The sequence below is a fragment of the Theropithecus gelada genome, chromosome 13, assembly GCF_003255815.1.
Source record: "Theropithecus gelada isolate Dixy chromosome 13, Tgel_1.0, whole genome shotgun sequence".
NCBI classification, from domain to species: Eukaryota; Metazoa; Chordata; class Mammalia; order Primates; family Cercopithecidae; genus Theropithecus; species Theropithecus gelada.
In genome coordinates, this window is record NC_037681.1 from 18,640,853 (window position 1) to 18,655,125 (window position 14,273).

The window sequence follows — 14,273 nt, forward strand, 5'->3', positions numbered from 1 at the left end:
TTTAAAGTGAGCTCCTTTTTACTAAAAATGTTTAGGAGGTTTTGAACAATAGTTATCAGAAAAGGAGCCACCAAGGACGTCATGCCTGTGCTCTGCAAAATTCTATTTGGCCTTCTTTTTTTTTTTTTCATGAGGGAAAATAGTGCCTCACAGTGAACAGGTGATCTAAATTAACATCACCAGTGAGGGCAGGTGAGCATCACGTGCCTCTAGACTGGATGACCCAGGGGGCCATGACATACTTAGGCAGTATCCTGGCAGGGAATGATAACCTGAATCTAATCTAACCCAAATTGAGGGACATTCTATAAAATAACTGGCCTTATGCTTAAATAATGTCACTATCATGAAAGATAATAGGAAAGGCTAAAGAATGGTTCTAGATCAAAGAAGGCTAGAGACATGTCCACTAAATGCAATACATGATTCTGGGCTGAGACCTGTCCTGGAGAAAATAAGTGTGATAAAGGCCATTACTGGGACAATTAACAAAATCAAAACATACAGATTAAATAAAAGTACTACAATAATGTTACAGTTTTTGAATTTTCTAACTTTATTGTGGTTATATTAAGAGATTATTCTTACTCTTAATACACACTGATGTGTTAAGGGATAAAGTAACATGATAAATGTTGCCTAATTTCTAAGAGTTCAGAAAAAATAAGATGTGTGTATGTATGTGTGAAGACAGAGAATAAAATAATATATGTGATAAAATATGACCAAATGTTAAAAATTGGCAAATCTGGGTAAAGAGTATACTGGGGTTCTCTGTGTTATTCTTGTGACTTTTCTGAATGTTTGAATTTTTAATAAAAAACAACCATGAAAGTAAAGTTATTCCCAATTAAGGAAAAGATCAGGTGACTGGGGAGATAGGGCACAAAAACTAGGCTCATGGAGATAACCCAGGCTGAGTCAAAGTTAGTTTACTACTTAGACACTAAGCAAAATTACCGATTATATGACTGAATTCAAATATTTCCTTCAAGTTCATTTATTGAAGTTTAATTACACTGCAAATTAAAAATTCCTGCTTAGTCAGATCCCATGCGGCTGTTGGGAGTATAGTATGTACTTTCTGCCTCTAACTGCACATTAAAAAAATTTCTGTTGTGGCCTCAGGCATTGCACATGGTCATGGTATTAGCCCTGTCTCCTCTACTCCCCCCGGTAGGTCTTTAGAATTTTCTCATCACACAAGCATGGTGCTGGGTAGAAATTCGAGCCATTCTACATTTCTCTGGGGCCTTAGCCAGCAAAGTGACACCAAGCCCCTAACCCAACCATTTAGAATCCAGTCTGTTTTAGGATTTTAGCATTTTCTATTCTCTCTCTCTTTTGTTTTTTTTGGAGACAGAGTCTCACTCTGTTGCCCAGGCTAGAGTGCAGTGGCAAGATCTCAGCTCACTGCAACCTCCATCTCCTGGGTTCAAGTGATTCTCCTGCCTCAGCCTCCTGAATAGCTGGGATTACAGGTGCCCACGACCACATCCGGCTAATTCTGTATTTTCAGTAGAAACGGGGTTTCACCATGTTGGTCAGGCTGGTCTTGAACTCACTACCTCAGGTGATCTGCCCGCCTTGGTCTCCCAAAGTGCTGAGATTACAGGCATGAGCCACCGCACCTGGCCTCACTTTTAGCATTTTCATTCGACTACCAGTTTAACCATAAAACCCTTTCCAAGGCTCAAATTCAGAAAATCAAAATTTCTCAAGCAGGGGTGGCCTTCTATAATCACCTCTTAGAAAATCTGCACCCCAGAGAAATGGAAGATTCCCAGCCCTTGTTGTAAAGAAGGGTGTCACGCCTTAGCCTATGTGCTCATCCCAAGTGCTGGGATCCACATTTACTCTCGTCCAGGCAACTCCCAAGCACATTTATCACATTCAAATAACCTGTCCCACTGTCAGTTGTACATATGTGCCTGCTGGAAACCAAAAATCCTACTGAAGTATTTTTTTCCCACCTAAAGTATTATTCAATTAAATTTAAATAATAATTATTCTTTTAACTGTTGATAGATAGATCATGCCTATGAAAGGCCAGCTACGTATCTGCAATGTAATCTTTTTTTTTTGAGACAGAGTCTCACTTGGTCGCCTAGGCTGGAGTGCAGTGGCGTGATCTCACTGCAACCTCTGCCTCCCAGGTTCAAGCGATTCTCCTGGCTCAGTCTCCCGAGTAGCTGGGATTACAGGTGCCCGGCTAATTTTTTTTTTTTTTTAAGTAGAGATGAGGTTTCACCACATTGGCCAGGCTGGTCTTGAACTCCTGACCTCAAGTGATCCTCCAGCCTCGGCCTCCCAAAGTGCTGGGATTACAGGTGTGACCCACCACACCAACCCTGCAACGTAATCATTTTGCCTGACAGAGCTTCCTCGAGGTTTTCTCCCAGTTCCCTTTTCCCTACGGACCCTTCCCATGATTTCATTCATGACTTTTGTGGTTATGTCTCCCAAATCTCTATCTCCAGACTCTAGACCCACATCTCCAATTGCTTCTCTGACATCTTCCTCTGGGCATCTTGCAGGCACCCGCAATTCATCATGTCGCAGACACATCTCACTGTCTTTCTGTCCACACCACCACCTCCTGTAGGTACCACTATCTATCTACTGCCCCAAGCCAGGGGCCAGAGAGACACCCTAACCCCTTGGCATCCAATCTTCACACAGCAGTGGAAGCCAGCTTTCGAAAACTTCAAATGTGATTGCGTTTCTCACTGCTTTAAATGTGGCTCTCATTGCCCTGAGGCTAAAGTGCAAATCCTCAATATGACCCTTTATGCATAGCCCTATGCTTACCTCTCTGAAGAGGTTTACTATTTCCACCCTTCCTTCTCATTTTAAGTTCCAGCCAGAATCAATTTTATTTCTCCAGATATAGATGTTTTTCTTCGTTTCTAAGTCTTCACACATATTATTGTCACCATCCATGAAACTCTCTTCATACCTCCACCCCCTGCTGAATTGCAACTGGCTGATTCCTTCAGGGACCACTCCCCCAGGAAGTCTGGGGCAAATCTCTGAGGCCCAGCTATCCCGGTCTCATGGCCCTTCCTCCAACACACATGTGCACTCCACTCTGAGGCCTGGGCACCGCTGTTGTTCCTGCTTAGAACTCTCTTCCCCAGATAATCTCATGGCTTGCCCCACCTCTTTTAAGTCCTTATTCATATGTCACCTTCCCCAGGAGCTCTTCATTAACCACCAGATATAGAATCACAACCCTCACCCCGACATTCTCAACCCCATTTGTGGCTTGATTTTTCTCTATGGCACTGTATCTGACATATCACATATTTTATCTGTTTATTTCATTGCTTATCTGTCTCCTTTAAGATGTAATCTCCAAAAAGCAAGAATGTTCATCTGTTTGCTCATACTATTAGACCAGTACTTTCAAAATATTACATACATGCAATGCAGTAGATGGGTAATAAAAATTTATTTACTAAAAAATGAGAAATTAAAATAAGTGCATTTTTTTTCTGGCTACTTTTTTGGGGGACCAAATATGCTCATTTCATAAGCTGGCCAGAGATATTTCACTTCTCTTCTCTGTGAAAAGTGGACTAGCTCAGGCCAGCACGTGAAATGTCAGTGTTCTAGCAAAAGCACAGGTTGAAACTTCTTTTCCCCAATATCAAATTATTTAACAAAAGCTTCACAAAATTAAAAAAAAAAAAAAAACCTACCTGGAAAATAAAAGCCATTTTCATCACATCTTGCAATAACCTTCTGTCCTTTGAGGGGATCGGGTCTTTTTGATTTGGTTTTCTTTGTTGGATTTCCTTGCAATTTCTGTTGCTGAAAAAGACAAAACAGGAATAATTGATGAGAAAAACTGAATGCAGATGGTGAAAATGATAGATACTGGTTAGCCTAGTGATATGGTTTGGCTCTGTGTCCCCACCCAAATCTCATGTTGAATTGTAAGTTCCAATGTTGGAGGTGGAGCCTGGTGGGAGGTGGTTGGATCATGGGGGTGGTTTAGCACCATTCCCCTAGTGCTGTTCTTGTGATAAAGTTATGAAAAGATCTGGTTGTTTGAAAGTGTGTGGCCCCTCCCCTTTCACTCTCTCTCTCATGCTGGCCATGTGAAGATGTGCTTGCTTCCCCTTTGCCTTCTGCCATGATTGTAAGTTTCCTATGGCGTCCCCAGTTGTGCCTCCTGTACAGCCTATGAACAGAGTCAATTCAACCTCTTTTCTTCATAAATTACCCAGTCTCCGGTAGTTCTTTATAGCAATGTAGAAGCAGACTAATATACCTGAAATTTTCTACTGAGAACCACATTACAGAAGAATTACAGAATATTCCTTTACTATATACTCCCTTTGGAGCCCTTTCTGCTTTATGTTAATTAAATGTTACTATTTTGGCAAGGGCAATGTCTGCCCTCCACAACTTTTATACTTTAGCTCAAGGTACAAGGAGAACTGGATGAGTAATTGAAGAAAAGGGAAATAAAAATTATATATACAACTAGAATTCCTGAAAGCAAAGACTACACCAGCACCATGACCAGCAGTGCTGCCTTCCTAGAACAGTGAAAGGTAAAGGGGCCCTTCAACAGAAGAGTCCACTAACAACTTTGAGAGAGACAAGCACTGAAACATAGTGCTTTACAGAAATTCAGTATCCCAGCCTACCTCTTCAGGACAAAGGAGAACCTTTATGATCGCTGACTTGCAAAGAGGAAAGAAGTCCGTGGGCTGAGATTGGCTAATAAACGAATTATCCTCATTCCTTCTATCTCCTGGTTGATGCAACAGTGGATGATAGAAGTCAGTGGGTCAGAGCTTTCAAAGTTCTGAGAGAAAATAACTTTCAATCTAGAATTCTAAACCCAGGGAAACTATCAATCAAATGGAAAAACAAAGACATTTCTAGTCATATCCCTAGGTAGAAACTTTCCCTTCCCATACATCCTACATTAGGAAGTTACTTGAAAATGCGCTTTTCCAGTAAGAATGACATGTCTGCACAAGTCACAGACAGCAGCAGGTCTCCCAGGAAAAAAAGGACTTAGAAATCTTGGAAATATATGCATACATATATACAAGCATGCATATATATATCTAACATATGCAAGAATAATGATTCAAACAAGTAACATAATTTTAAATACTGAGGGAGAAAACGTAAAGAAATCCTTTTGCTTGACGCTATTAACATTCTTCAATTGGCCAGTGTATCACATAGGACCTTAAGGAAGGCATATACTCCTGAACTGTGACTTGTCCCAGTATTGAACAATACTTATCCAATCAGAATAGTACAAATATTTTTTTGTGTTCTTTTAAATGAAAAATTTTAAACATGTACTGTGAACCTTTGGAAGGAGTACAGCATTGACAACATGATGGTTTAAGTGTAGCTCTTTTTTTTTTTTTTTTTTTTTTTGAGACAGAGTGTTGCTCTATCCGCCCAGGCTGGAGTGCAGTGGTGCGAGCTCGGCTCACTGCAAGCTCCGCCTCCTGGGTTCAGGCCATTCTCCTGCCTCAGCCTCCCGAGTAGCTGGGACTACAGGCGCCTGCCACCATGACCGGCTAATTTTTTGTATTTTTAGTAGAGACGGGGTTTCACCATGTTAACCAGGATGGTCTCGATCTCCTGACCTCGCGATCCGCCCGCCTCGGCCTCCCAAAGTGCTGGGATTACAGGCGTAAGCCACCATGCCCGGCCTAAGTGTAGCTCTTGAAAGGTTGGAATGAAAGGGGAAAGAAAAAGCATAGATATTACCACCATGTGAACTCAGTAATTGAAGAAGTTATGCAACTTGATAGATCAAGAAGTAGAGGCTTATGTATATTAAATAAAATGTTACAAACACAGCCAATAGAATAAAAGATAATGTAAATATCCAATATTAGGAGTGGGAGACAAAGAGGGAAGGGATGAGAGTAAAATTATAATTTTTTTCATGTAGTGGAATAAAAAGTTTAAATATCACAAATCATAAAATAGAGAACTATATGAAACATGTACTTTGATAAAAATTAATAGTTAATCTGGAAATCTCACAGAGGAAAGAGAGGGAGAAGAGAATGCCTTTGTTTTCTATATGAATGAATCAAAGTCCTGGACTACCCCTAAGGTACACAGGTGCAGAAAACACTCAAAGCAGCACAGCAAAGGCTTTGAGAACTGAACTACAGTGTAAACCATTGCCCAAGTCCCAGATTACCAGTATAAACCTTGAGGGATGCATGCAGACTTAAGCTGTGAATAGCACAGCCTTCTAAAACTGAACTGACATGGAAACCACTGCCCACAGACGGGAAGGCAGAGCTTGCGGTCTAAACCTAACCAAGTGTGATGGAAAAAAATTAAATCTCCTTCAGAGAATTTAAACAGGATCCAGAATCTTAAAACATAATATTCAAAATATTCAAAATGTCCATTATACAATAAAAAAATTCAACAAACAAAAAAGCAAGCAAATATGACCAATTCTCAAGGTAAAAGGCAATCAATAGAGTCCCAAATTGGGAAGACTCAGATATTGGAATGATCAGATAAAGACCCTAAATTAGCAATTAGAACCATAGTCTATGAGATAAAGGGTAAATACTCTTGAAATAAATGGGAAGGTAGCTTTTTGTTTCAGCAGAGAAATAGAAACTATTAAATAAAAATGGAAATTTTTGAAGTGAAATATATAATATCTGGAAGGACTCAGTAGCAGAAATGATAGAATTGATGTAACAGAAGAAAGAGACAGTGTACTCTAAGACAAAACAATAGAATGTATCCAATTTGAAGAATGCAGAGGAAAAGGATCTTTAAAAATGAACAAGGTCCTTTTCCTGCTACAGATAATTTCTTCAAAGACCAGCTCAGTTATAACCTTTCTGGAATGATGTCACCCCCAGGAAATTTCAGAAAAAGAAAGGAAAAGATTGTTTTGTTATTTCCAAATGGCACTGCATGAATCAAAGTTGGAGTGAATGTCATGGCTATGTCTACTACATGCAGAAACTATTAACATCATTTTGACTTGTAAAGTCCACCTCTAAAGTTCCATTTTTTTATGCTTGATGACTGTTAATAGAAATATCCAATCCCCATTCATCTCTCCCTCCAAAATCCCCCGTAGTCTTTATTCCATCATCCAGAATAGTCGTTATTTTTAATTGCGAATCAATTTGAGGACAAATGTTCTTGTAAAATATATTAAAATGAATTACTAGAAAAATGATATAACATAGCAGAGAAAGAGCTTGAGTTCTAAGTAAAATCTATTTAAGGATTCTGAAAAGCAAACATGTAGTGGTAAAAGGGTTGGGAAAGAAGACAAGAACTCAAAGTACCACCAAGCTAGTGGTGGGTAATTTACCATTTGTTCCCTCTAGTGTCTCCTGGCCTGGTCCAAAACCCAGAAGCAGGCACAAGGGTCCAGACAGAGACAGCGGTAGGAGAATCCTAGAGTTCTAGCTTAATAAATGGAAAAAGGAAATCCTAACACTCAGAAAGAATACAAAAATTGTCCCCTCTTTTTATTCTCCATTCTCACACCTCCGTCACCAAGCAATCCTGTGGCAGTGCAGCAATGTTTTGAGCCCAAAACTCTGAATGAGGCTAAATCTTCCTGTCTGATTAGTGGTATTGTGATTTTGAGAAGGTGGAGTGAAATCTCATTGTTCTCTCTCTCTCTCCCTTTCGCTCTCCACCCTCTGTTTGGCTCCAGATGCAAACACAATAAATAGAAGCCACTGAGCTGGGTATACATTAATAAGCCCAGATTTCTGGCTGGAGAACTGAAAAGAGAAGCCATAGGGAACTAGAAATTACTGGCAAGATCATTGATATAGAAAAGAGAAGGGAGCACTAACCCAACACCAAACCAGACAAATACATCACAAGAAAAGGACCCTACAGACCTATACTCCCCATGAATGTAGATGCAAAATCCATAAGAAAATATAGCAAATGAATCCAGTAACATATAAGAAGGATTATATACAATGGCCAAGTCGGATTTGTCCCTGGAATGCAACACTGGTTTAACACCCATATTAATAGAACAAAAGATAACAATTAATGTAATATACCATATTAATAGGATAAAGGATAAAACCATATGGCTATTTCAATGCATGGAGAAAAAGTATTTGACAAAAATCCAACACACTTTTATGATAAAAACTCAACAAACCAGGCATAGAAGAAAACATTCTCAATTTGAGAAAAGACATCTGTGAAAAGCCTACAGTAAATATGATACCCAATTTAGAAAAACTAGATGACTTGCCCTTAAGATCAGAAACAAAGTAAGGCACTCTCACCACTTCTATTCGACATTGTATTTGAGGTTCTAACCAGTACAATCAGGCAAAAATAAATAAATAAATAAATGTCTCCAGATTGGAACAAGTAAAACTATCTTTATTCATAAGTGACATGATGCTATATGCGAAACCTCTAGGGAATTCACCCAAAAACTGCTAGAATTAATTAACAAGTTCAGCAAGGTGTCATGCTACAAGATAAATGTACCAATAAAATCAACTGTGTTTCTATGTATTAGCAATGAACACTCTGAAAAGGAAATTAAGAAAAAAATTAATTTATAATAGCATCAAAAAAGAATACATTTAGGAACAAATTTCTCAAAATAAGTGGAAGACTTATACACTCAAAACTAAAAAATACCATTGAGAGAAATCAAAGATCTAATAAGTAGAGTGACATACCATGTTCATGGATTGGAAGACTTGATATTATTAAGATAGCCATTTGTTTCCAAACTGATATATAGACATTATAATTTATATTAAAATCCCAGCAAGTTTTTTGTTTGCTTGTTTTTGGATTTTCTTTTTTTTGTTGCTGCAGAAATTGAGAAGTTGAACCTAAAATTTACATATAAATGCAGAGGACCCAGATGATCCCCCAAAAAATGTTGACAAAGAACAAATTTGGAGAACTTGCTTTTTTTTTTCTTTTGAAACTTACTATACCGACTGTCATCAAGAAATTGTGGTACTGACATAGGATAGCAATATGGATTAGTGAAACAGTACTGAGTCCAGAAATAAATCCTTATAGTCAATTGATTTTTGACACTTTGGAACAAAGTTTGGCAGTTTCTTAAAAAATTAAACAAACTTACCATATGGCCTGAAATATTGCTGCAGTATTAGATACCTCACCAAGAGAAATGAAAACTTACAACCATAAAAAGATCTGTATATGAGGACTCATATCAGCATTATTCATAATAATAAAAGCGAAGAAAGAATTCAAATGTCCATTAACTGGAGAATGAATAAGCAAAATGTGGTATATTCATACAATGGAATAGTATCCAGCCATTTATTTATAAAATGCATAGAAAAGGCAAATATATAGAGACCAGTTGATTAGTGGTTATCCAGAGCTGAGAATGTGAACAGAAAGTGATTGCAAATGGGCATGAGGGATCTTATTAGGAGGAAGATAATGTTCTAAAACGGGATTGTGATGGTAGTTGAAAACTCTTGTCAGTTTTATTAAAAGTCATTGAGTTGAAATAGGTAACTTTCTTGGGGGTACAAATTATACTTCTACAAATCTTTTGTTTAAGGTAGAAATGTTTTTGGTTTGCTCTACATAACCACTCACAATATTTTGCATATACTGTAGTGGGCTGAATAACTGAATGAGTACAGGAGCTTCTGAATCCATCTACAAATCAAAAGATAAACCACATAGGCCTTTTTCTCCAAATTGTTACACTGCTGAAACTGGAGATTTTCCATCCTAGATTTTTACTCATTTTTTTTTCTTTCTTAACCATAAACTTACTATAATTCTTGAGTCTCTTAAAGAAATTAGTCCTCCATCCCAATTGGAGTGCCTAGCAAAGTAATTCTCAAGTGTCTCTTTTCAGACCACCAAATGCTCCTCTTCTCCATGACACAAAGTCCAATATAAAGTGTTTGCCCAGACATTTTAATGCCACCTTTTTGCAGTGATATAGCCATCTAGCTATAGCTATGTATTTGCTGTGCTATAGTTACACCATAAATAAAATATCAATGCATACTTTATGAGTTCATTTGCAGTCCTCCTCTTAAGAAAGTCTCTAATTTATGAGGCAGCTCGCTAAAAAAATTTAAATAATTTCAGGCAGTCTGAACACCATTTGCTCTTGGGTCATTATTCATGTTCAATACAGTTTGGGTCCTGGAAATAAGTGGGCTCATTTCCATGGTGCCCTGATATGACTGGGTTCTGTTGTAGCCATCTATCATTTGGACCTGTGTGGAGATGCTTTTTAGATTCATTAAAATAAGTGGAAATATGGTTTATAACCTCAGAGATGAAAACTTAAGAGCCAGGTACTTAGAAGTGGAGAATAAATAAGCTGAGAGGTTAAGGTCTCTTACAAGGACCGTGGGAAGTCTTCAGACCTGCATTGCTTGTAGCCTCTGCAGCCGCAGACAAAAATGTATGGTGAACAATACTCTTTTGTTTATGATGCTCACATCTAGCCAGATTTTGCTTGGGTCCTTCCCTACTCATGGAATTTGCACATTTGCTGAGGCAATCAGTATCTCAAAGAGAATTCACCGTCACTGGTGGGTGGTGAATGTCACCTGCTTATTCCTGGGCTTTCACCCAAAGAAGAAACCTAAGCACTCTTTCTAGCATGAGGTTCAAAATGGCCTACCGTGGTCTGAAATGACCTCAGAGGAAGGAGCTGGACTAGGAGACAGGAGAAACAGGATTGGGTGCTGCCCACCGGGCTATGTGACTTTGCACAATCTTTTAGCCTTCTGGGGTCTCAGTTTCTGCATATGCAAAGTAAGGGAACAAACTAAATAATCTCTACCACTTCTAGTTCCCTGTTTCTGTCTAGGAGGGTCTAAATCTACACTCTTGGAGAAACTGCTAGGATGTATGTACAAGGCCAGGATGCAAGCAAGCCTGCTACCCTTGCTCGCAGCTCCCACAAGATAAGAGAAATGCACCAGCAACAACTGAGTACATGAGTAGCACAGTTTTTCCATCTTCATAATCCAGTGGGATGCCCAAGCACAGCTTCCTACAGTAATTTCTTCATTGGAAGACTGTGTAAAGTGTTCTAATAATGGATAGAATTTAAAGTCTTGAGAACCTGGAGCCTGTCATACTAAATCAACTGTTAACTTGAAAACCTCACTTTTCCATAAAGTTTAAAGCCTTTATGGAAAAGCCACCTTGCTTCAGGTCACCAGTGTTCATGTCAAAGACCAATTGGCTGGGAAGATACTTTGGTCACTGAGACCACCAGACAGTCTCTGTCTCCGGACGAATAAAAACCTGATTCCACAAAGATGTCCACATCGATTCCGGGAAGGCATTTCCCCCCTTTAGATTTCATTAGTATGACAAATCGTTTCTGAGAACCTATGCCTAGATACATTTAAAGTTCCTGTTTAAAATTCTGAATGAGTAGAGTCACATAATTTATTTAACTAGCCCTCTTTCATCTCTAGATTCCAAATATTGATTCTCTCAATTTCCTAGCCAGAAGTTAACTGAGGAGATTGCTTTCTACATGTTCAGAATCGGTTTAAAGGTATAAATCTGGGAGTTCAGTTGCCTAAAATAATCAGAGAAATCTTTTTTTCTATAGTTGTCACTCACTTCCCAATTCTTCTGATAGAGAATAGCCATTTACTCTGTGAAGAGCTTCCCCCTGCATGGGTGACAGTGAATGGTAGCAATGCTATGGCATTCATTCTTAACACTGCAACTGCCACCTAAGAAAATGTCTTTCTAAATGGTCACAAGTATCACTCCCCTTCAAGTCATTCATACACCTGTCAGTTCACTGGAAAGGACAAGGACAGATACTAAAGAACATTGTAAAAGTAATTCATGTTGGCTGTGAACGGTGGCTCACACCTGTAATCCTAGCACTTTGGGTGACCGAGGCGGGTGAATCCCTTGAGACCGGGAGTTTGAGACCAGCCTGGCCAACATGGCAAAACCCTGTCTCTACTAAAAATACAAAAATTAGCTGGGTGTGGTGCCGTGCGCCTGTAATCCCCGCTACTCAGGAGGCGAGGAACGAGAATCACTTAAACCTGGAAGGTGGAAGTTGCAGAGAGCCAAGATCACACCGCTGCACCCCAGCCTGGCTGACAGAGTGAGACTTTGTCTCAAAAAAAAAAATAATAATAATTAATGTTTACTCTGCTTTGTTTCCAACTGTTATTACTATTGGCAAGAATTCATTTCTGGTTGATTCCACAGCATGGGGCTTTATGGAAGGAACCATCCACCATGGCCTACGTGATGATCTGGTGATTCATTTGGACCATGGCATAGTCAACTGAACTGCATCACAGATAAAGCACAGCGGTCAGCTTCAATATAATGGTTCATCCCACAGAAACAGAACACAGGCTTCCCAGGATGAGAAGACATCCCACCGGGGCAGCTAGAGGTGCCATCCCTTCAGCCAGAATATGGACAGCTTTGTTCCAGAAAGATGACATCCTGCTGCTTTTGAACTTTGCTGAAGACTTTGGGGTGCCGTACGGTTCACATCAAAGAACGCCTCCCAACTCCATTTCTTTTCTGCCATACCTCACCTAAACATGCACACAAAATACACGCCAACTACTGAGGTCTAAAAAGAAACCCACGGGTGATGAAAGTCAGAGGGAATAGAGACAGAGCAGGAAAGGCTAGCTCTCAAACGAATAAGCCATCATATGTTTAGACTCAGGCACACAAGAACAGCCGCATACCAGTTTCAGTGAGGAAGTCCCACGAGCAAGGATGCCGGCAGGAGGGATGCTGTGTGCTGAGTAATGTGATTTAGCCTTGTCTACAAAATTCAGATAATCCAATTTACTTCCTTGTCAGATTCAATCGCAGGCGATAGGGACAAGGGCCCCAAATGGTGCCACCCTCTTTTCATTTTGTGACTTAATTTCAAGGTCATGCTCTTGGACATGGTGGTGGAGATAGTGAAATGACTAAATGTTTGATGCTTTAGAATTTTCCACTTCACAAGCAGCATACTTCCACACTGGGTACAGAACGCATTTCTACAAGTTAACCAGAACTAGTCTTTGGCTTAAAACCTTGTTAAAAAAAACCCACTACTGAATACTTTTCCTGCCCTGAATTATTGAATTCCAGCACATGCAATCCCCAAATTATCGTAACAGCAGCTCCAGCACGCTTCTTTGCTCACGTTTGTCCTTGAGGCCATGTAAAGTCTGTCACTGCTCTAATCGAAGGAATGTGTGTAGGTTCAGAGAGGTGCTGACCTTTCCCCTTTCTAGGACACCTAATTATAAGACCGGGACATTTGCAAACTGTCTCTGTGAATAATTCAACTCCCTTTAAAACCTTGGTGTACAGGGCAGGGCTAACCTGCAGCGTTTGGGAACTCACTCAGTCCCCGCTCATTTAAATTTAGAGGGATTTCATCCACCAGCAAGTATCCAGACTCTGCATCCCTTTGAAAAATGGACCGGAGAGGCCTGGCGCGGTGGCTCATGCCTGTAATCCCAGCACTTTGGGATCACGAGGTCAGGAGATCGAGACCATCCTGGCTAACATGGTGAAACCCCATCTCTACTAAAAACACAAAAAATTTAGCCGGGCGTGGTGGCAGGTGCCTGTAGTCCCAGCTACTCGGGAGGCTGAGGCAGGAGAGTGGTGTGAACCCAGGAGGCGGAGCTTGCAGCAAGCAGAGATGGTGCCACTGCACTCCAGCCTGGGTGACAGAGTGAGGCTCCATCTCAAAAAAAAGAAAGAAAAAAGAAAAATGGACTGGAGAGACAATGAGAAAACAGCTTACAGGAAAATAGAAATCAGGAGTGGCAAACTCCTGCCCAGCCTCTCCGGAGCAGGGAGGAAGTGGCCCATGGTGAATGAGTTGGAAGGCCTCAGTGTGCTTTCCTTCCCAGGGCGTTTGCACTTTAACAGAAGGCAGATATTGTGCCCAAGAAGTGAAGCTCTAAGTGGAATTTCCTGCCTGAGCCCTGAAGAGAAAGCAAAGTCTCCTTGTAAACTGCTCTCAAGTACGACACATCCGGGCGGGGGCTCACTGGAAAGCTGGCGGTGCTGCCTGGCCGGCCAAGGCTTAAGGGGGTTTTGATCCCCTTCCCTTCCAGTAGTCTTGGGCACTTAGCCTTGCCTTAAAAACCAAAGGGATGTAGAGGAGTGCTCTGTGAACTTCCCCCCCGCCTCCTCAGGGCATAGTATAACTCTAGAAAACACACAGTGAGTAACACGCATCCCAAAATCCCACCTCCCTCTCCAGGCAC

The 14,273-nt window shown here is 40.3% G+C and overlaps 1 protein-coding gene across 1 annotated transcript in view; it reads right to left on the reverse strand.

The window, feature by feature from the left end:
• Positions 1–14,273, reverse strand: part of VWA3B (von Willebrand factor A domain containing 3B) — a 238,457-nt gene that overhangs the window by 20,164 nt on the left and 204,020 nt on the right. Inside the window, exon 23 of the mRNA XM_025353936.1 lies at positions 3,705–3,816. Coding sequence (XP_025209721.1) covers positions 3,705–3,816 — 112 coding nt within the window. The remainder of the gene's footprint in view (positions 1–3,704; positions 3,817–14,273) is intronic.